General features: G+C 54.3%; 1 protein-coding gene across 2 annotated transcripts in view; it reads left to right on the top strand.

The window, feature by feature from the left end:
• Positions 1-3,147, top strand: part of Agap1 (ArfGAP with GTPase domain, ankyrin repeat and PH domain 1) — a 474,515-nt gene extending 471,368 nt beyond the window's left edge. For both annotated transcript variants that reach the window (XM_042678805.1, XM_042678806.1), the window contains one exon: positions 547-3,147. In XM_042678805.1, the coding sequence (XP_042534739.1) occupies positions 547-750 (204 nt within the window). In that variant the 3' untranslated portion in view covers positions 751-3,147. The remainder of the gene's footprint in view (positions 1-546) is intronic.
• Positions 3,148-6,827: the final 3,680 nt, after the last annotated feature.

The following is a 6,827-nucleotide window of genomic DNA, read 5'->3' on the forward strand; positions in this document are numbered from 1 at the left end:
TCTGTCATACTAGCTTCTCAGCAAAAATATGAAACCGGAGCTGTGGTTCAAATGGTAGAGTGCTGGCCTTAAGGAAAAAACCTAAGGGAGGCGGGTGTCGGGGCTCCCGCCTGTCCTCCTCGCTCTTCTGAGGCTGAGATCTGCAGATCACAATTCAAAGCCTGCCCAGGCAGGAAAGGCTTTGAGGTGTTTATCTTCAAATAACTTCCTAAAGCTGGAAGCAGAGGTGAGACTCCTGTTACAGCACTACACTAGCCTTAAGCAAAAAGAGCTAAGGGACAAAGCTTGGGCCCCGAGGCCAAGCCTCAATACTGGCACAGAAAAAAAACAAATAAGGAACCTAAAGTCTTTCTGGGCCTGTCCACGGTGTGAAGGGGAGGGGCTTTGAGCTGATAACAGCATTCTTTCCTTTAGCTAGACTCGGTAACTACTCAGACGAGTTCACTGGGCTTCCACACCCAGTTCTCTGTGGGCCCTGGGGCTCTGTGCCCCAGCTGCCCTCGGAACCCTGGTGACAGTGACACATCCTCTGTTGTCTCTCCACAGTACGGGGTAGACGTCATGGCCCGAGACGCCCACGGGAACACAGCCCTGGCCTACGCCCGGCAGGCCTCCAGCCAGGAGTGCATCGACGTGCTGCTGCAGTACGGCTGCCCAGACGAGCGCTTCGTGCTCATGGCCACCCCCAACCTGTCCCGAAAGAACAACAACCGGAACAACAGTGGCGGGAGGGTGCCCAGCATCATCTGAGCAAGCTCCGCCCGCCCTGGGGAGCCCCAGCACGTGAGTCCACGCGTCCCCTCCCTCTTCCTGGTGGCCACCTCCCACCTGCCCCTCACCCCACACAAAATCTCAGATCCTGGACCAGCCTCGAGGTGAAGAGGAGGCCAGGAGCCTGCAGACCGAATCCTTTCCCAGCTCCTGAGACAGCGCAGGAGACACCACAGCCTCCGTCCTTGATAGCACACTGCTGCGACCTGCACCCTTCAGGAAGGGACTCTGGGTGCTGGAGACCGAGCAGGGCAGGCAGTGGACTGGCGCGTGGGGGAGGGGAGACGAGGAGCAAGGAGAAGGGGCGAACATCTCCTCTCTGGCAGTTAAGCACATCCATACATTTCACCTCTACCAAACGGAGCACTTGGATTTCATCTCTTCTCCAGGAGCTTGACGGCATAAATCAGAAGCAAGCACAGAGTTTGTCAGGTCTGAAGCCCCTATGATGGTATGTGTCAAATCAGTTGTAGCTAATCTGTCCGGGGAGAATACTGGCTTCATTACACTTGTATAGTTGAGTTCTTCCAGCATTACCGCTGTTTAATAGAACATGATTAGTCATCAGGAGGAGAAAGCGTATTAGCCAACGAGGTAGTTACATGGCACGCTCTGGTGATTGCCCCAATCTGATTGCAATATTCTAAGAAGCATCATATTATCTCAGACATGTTCTTTCAAGCCCTTGGAGCCCTCCTTTCTAAATCCACTGTCATAATTTAGTATCTGTTTAATTTTTCAGTCCAAAGAGAGGAAATCAGTTGCGGGTATTACTTGACTGCGGTCTCCTTGATGCAAAAACAAAATGGAAAAAATAAATAAGAATAACCTGGAAATCCAGAAAGGAAGTGTCAGATCTCAGCCGAGAAGTAGCTCCTCTCGCGGGTTTCGTAAACTTACGTACATGCATAAAAGGCTTTTTTTTTTTTTTTACCCCCAAACAGAAGAGGGATTTTTTTCTGTCCTCAGACCAAAGTGGCTGTGTGGGGTCGCAGTCACCCCCAGGCCGCATGGCCCTGTTACCCAGGCTTCTGTCTTAGGTCCTTAGACAAGATGTGTGAAAATCTATTTGAATAAAAGAAGTTCATAAATATGCATTGATTTTTGTACAGACAAATGGCACCTCCGTTAATTTATAAATTGAACTGATGTGAACTAATAATGTGCAACTAGTTGAGATAAGAGGGTTACAGATCATTGTACATGGAAAATCTTCCCAGCGGTGAACACTTCCATTAATGTGATGTACAGCCTTTTCAGAGGAACACATCCGAGTGAGATGGTACAGCTTGCTTATTAAAACCGAGGAAGAAAGAAAGAAAACAGCCAAGACATGGAAACAGATTAGCAGGGAGGGAACAAGCCCGTGATTTCCTCCTCCTCCTCCTCCTCCTCAGGCATGACTTAGATTCGAGACCACTAACCACAGCCAGGACCTCTGGCAACACAGGATGATTCTCTGAACCCTAGACCCAGATATCCTGCAAGGCACGCCCGTGAGCAGCGGCTGATGGCGCTGGCACCGCCCGGCTCCTGAGACTCTGCAGACCTGGCACGGCTAGGCCACCGTGCCTGGTTTGCCGTGGTTGGGTAACAGGGACCAGCCATATCCAGCATGATGTTCAGACTAGGAAACGAAATCGTGGTATACCTTGTGTTAGGAAGGGACGGGGTCCAGTGGCAGAGGGCGGGAGGAGGCCCCAGAGCCGGTGTCACGGTGTACAGGAATGTGACGTGACATGAGTCCCACGGTCTCTTGGAGAAGCTCCTTGCTCTCATATGTTCAACCTTTATATTTTGTAAGAGTTTTTCCTCTTATTTCACTTAAAAATAATAATAAAGATGATGGGGGGAAATAAACTTTACACAGAATTTATATGTGGGTAAATGTTTCATGGAGATGATTTTGATCTTAATTAAGCTCAGTGGAACTGACCAGTATCCAAAAATATTCCCCGGTGTGGAAGCCATGATTCTAGAAACCTTGACCGCAGTTCCCAAATCCCGCAACCCCCCCCCCACCCCCGCAATCCAGCTTTTAATTCTGCGTTGCATCGCTGTGTAGTTATTTTAAATGTGAATAGAGAAAAATATGTCATTGCCTATTTTTGGAGACTACATTAGCACCTAATCCTCCTATCCACACTCACCTACACATAGCCTTTACCCTAGACTTTCTGTAGAAAACACAGCTAGAGGATAAATGAAATTCTTAAATTATTTCATTGTAGCTCATTCCCACTATTGGGACTGCTTTATCCTAGTGGAGTCTTCTTCCGAAAAGAAATGGAGTTCCTTGTAAGGCTTCTCCTCGGGATGTATATGAGTGTGTACATATTATTATATGTGTTTATAATATAATATTTTCCCAAATGACTTCTTGTCTCACTTCGCCTTCCACAGCCCCAGTGCCCCATGGGTTCTTCCCCCGCCCTCCCCCATCGCTGGCCTCTGCCCTGGAAGCAGAGCCCCCCCTGCCCGTCAGCCACCTGGACCCGCTCCAAGAGGCCACACATTTTCGGGACCCGAGTTTTGACGACAGTTAGAAAGGAGGTTGTGGCATGGGAATGCCAGATTAGAGCACCGTAGCGAGTCTGTCTGTCTGTCAGCATCCTACCCGAAGTCCTTTCTCCATGCAGGACCTTCTTGCTCTGAGCCTAAAACTTACTCCTACCAAGAGCGGATGAGGCCAGGGCAGAGGTCAGACGTTAGGAAAGCACACGAAGGGGCGGGAGGCCAGTTCTGTGGTCCGTGTCCACGCTCAGCTGTGGGAAGTAGCCATGGCCGCGGCAGCCACATCTCCAGAATCCACCTGATCAGGTGAACACACTCCCCTCGTGGACGCACCCCAAGGCAGGGCGGGTGGAGCGCTGGTGGGCCTCAGCAGCAGGCAATGTGAGCACGTCATCCCACACGGGGTCACCGCATCGGGTGGCAGGTGGGAACCGTGAGGCAGAGACCTGGTTGGGTCTCTTCAGCGGCCAGGAAAGCCCTGCAAGGAAAAGCTACAGCGCGGCTGGCCCTGTGTGAGCAGCCTGGGTGCCAGGCCTCGCCCCCCAGCTCTGGCCCTTCCAATTCCATGTCATCCCAGGCCCGGCGTGTGGCGCCGCCAGCGGGTGCTGTACCCTGTCCTAGTGCGACAGGAGTGTGGATGCCGCCGAGGAAGGCGGAGGAGTGGGCTCTCAGGCTCAGGAGAGGGACTAGGATTCGAACCCTGTGCCTCTGAGCTGCGCACGGGCTGTCACTTGCCTCATAAGAGTGGCTGGTAGATCCGAGCGGCTCAGGCTCACGGATCAGCTCTCAGCGAGTTTTGCCCAGCCTGAGAAGGTGTGTTTGCGTCCATCCATCCGTCACAGTGCAAGCGTCCAGCCTCCCAGTCTTGTGGCAAGCGCATGCGTGGGAGACCTGTTCTGGTGTCTGTGTGGAAGCTATTGCTAATTATGGGGAGAAAGCAAGCCCGGCGGGGGGGTGGGGGGGTACGGCAGCCCAGAGTTCACCCCTCTGCCGTCCCACCAGCGTAGGCCCTGAGCAGGCTTGGGCTTGGGGGTGTGTCCTGGCCAAGAGAGGCAGGGTGCAGAGAGATTTCAACCAGCCGGAGGGGGGGGGGGGTGTTCAGCAGCTACAGCTTAGTATGAATGGAAACAAAGGGCTGGGTAGGTCAAGTGGTAGAGTGCCTGTCTGGCAAGCGCAAGGCCCTGGGTTCAATACCCAGGGAAAGAAAACAGAATACTGGAAAGAGAATCGGAGCACACCTAGCTGGGCCCAGTCCTGGGAAGGCAGTGAGGCAGCCCCTGGTGTCCCAGCCCCCGGCCCCGCGGTCCGGTGCCTGTATGTCCTTCCCCAGGCCCCTGCCGCTGATCAGAATCCCCCTCTAGTTTTCCAACCTGGTTTTCCACAGCCACGAAGACACTGGGCTTCACCCTCTCCGGAGGGGTCCGGGCCAGCCGAGGGGCCGTTCCCATCCAGGCCCACCACTCATGTGTGTCAGAATACAGTGAACAAGGGACCGGCCCAGACCAAGCAGTGCTCCTGGGCATCATGGCTCCCCACCCTTCTTCCCTGAAGTAGGGAGTTCTGGAAAAGTCCAGGCCCACATAGCTTCTAAGAGAAGGGACCAGGGCTCAATTTTCCCAGGAGACAAAGATATGTGGAAAGCAAATTAATGTCTCAATTCCGCTCTCCCCGTCTACTCTGTCCCTGTACTTACCCTCTCCCCCCCCCCACACACACACACAAGGTCACTGGGAATTTTCTAGAGCTCCCCTGAGTTGTATTTATGGCCTTTAAGCAAACATATTGAGAAACAGGAATGAATTCACAGAGCAATGTGCCCGAGAGACACCTGTTTCCTTCAAAGGGAGCAGGATTTATCTCCGCTCCCTCCTCACATTCAGGTTTTACGTCTCCAGTGATTGTCACCCTCCTTCCTTGCAGAAAGCCTCGTCAGGACTTTGCACTGGACACGCATTCTTCTCTTTGAGTCTATCTCATGGATTCCAAGAAGCCCCACTCCTGCCAAGCCTGGCCTGTCTGTCCGGGTGTGTGCCTGGCACATGGCAGAGCCAGGAGACCCCCACGGGCCCGTGGAGCTTCCCTCCCCTTCACCTCCCCACCCTGCCCCCGCCCCACTGGTGCTCTGCCTGCCTGGCCACGGCCTTGTCATTCCAAAATCTCAGTTAGATTGATCTTCAACCAGAATGTCTCAATCCTTCCACTTACCTGGAAATGAGAAAGACAGGGGCCCAGCTCCTGGGGCAGGTGATCGCTGCGCAGAGTCCTGGCTTCGGTCACGGCCAGGGTGAGCCCGAGCAGTCACAGCCGGTGTTCCAGAAACCTGTGCCAGGTGATCCCGTAACCGAGTTGCTGAAAAATTCAAATATTCTTCTTGTTGGAGAAGTCTTGGTCTAAAGAGCTCTTTTAAACACACACACACACACACACACACACACACACACACACACGAGATCCTCCTAATTACTTGTGTGTTTCCTGCTTTTAAATTGTGGATTTGCATCCTTTGTTGAGATTAGAGGGCAGTTCATCCATGAGTGATTCTAGAAAGGGATTCCGTGAAGCTCCGGGTCTCTGTTCCGGTGAGATTTACCACCTGGGTTCTGGGCATGATTCAGGGCTGTAAGTGGCCGCCGGGCAGAGCCCAGGGAAGTGGATGCAGCTCTGGTCCTTCCCACTTGTGTGTGTGTGACGTCTTGCCAGTTTGGTTCTAGAAGAGCCGTGTCTGGATTGGGTTTGCTGTCTGGTGAAAGTGTTCTGCGCCCGGTGGCCAGGAGGTGGGCACCGGGCACCGGCAGACACCGGCGTGTCCAAGCAAGAGGCCTTTGTGAGTGAGAGCGAGGTCAGCTCAGGGCTTGTTTTTCGGTTGCCTGGCACGTGGTACCTCCACGGGACCCTCTCGGGGTCATGAATGAAGCCATAGGATGGACTCTCCTGCCCGTGGCAAGCACTGGCAGACCAACCTGCATCTAGGGAATTGCAGGGCCTTGCAGGCGAAAGAAAGGAACAAAGAGGAGATGGGGGGGGGGGGGGCTCTTTCCAATGGGGCGAAGCTCTCCAGCCCCGCTGCACGCGGGCTGCCGGGCAGAGCTGCCTGGACTCCATAGCGCCCTCGCCGCCGCGCCCCTGCACCAGGACCTCAGCCGGCCGCCGGCTGCGCTGCGCCAAGCCTCCAGGAGCGCTTAGACCTTGATGAAGCCCTGGGGTCTGCGCCACGGGTGGGAGTCAGGTGAGCAGGACTCTTGATTAGCCTGGGGAAGAGACCCGGGGGCAGGGAGTTAGAGCCACGTCCTGCTCACTCGACCTCCCGCGGACCAGGGACCGTGCCTAGGGTGGAGGACAGGGGAGGGTGACCCGTGACAGTCAGGCACAGGTGCATCAACCTGCTTAGTGAGGAGGGGGAAGAAAGCAGGCCCCACACGTGGAGACACTCCCCAAAACTTACTAAACATCTCATTCGCCCCCACTCCCCCGCCAGCCATGCCCAGGGGTCCGTGTGTCTCAGATGCACTGGATGGTTGAAACTGAAGCCCCCTGGGCCCTGA

The sequence above is a fragment of the Dipodomys spectabilis genome, unplaced genomic scaffold, assembly GCF_019054845.1.
Source record: "Dipodomys spectabilis isolate Male_0828 unplaced genomic scaffold, ASM1905484v1 ptg000049l, whole genome shotgun sequence".
NCBI classification, from domain to species: Eukaryota; Metazoa; Chordata; class Mammalia; order Rodentia; family Heteromyidae; genus Dipodomys; species Dipodomys spectabilis.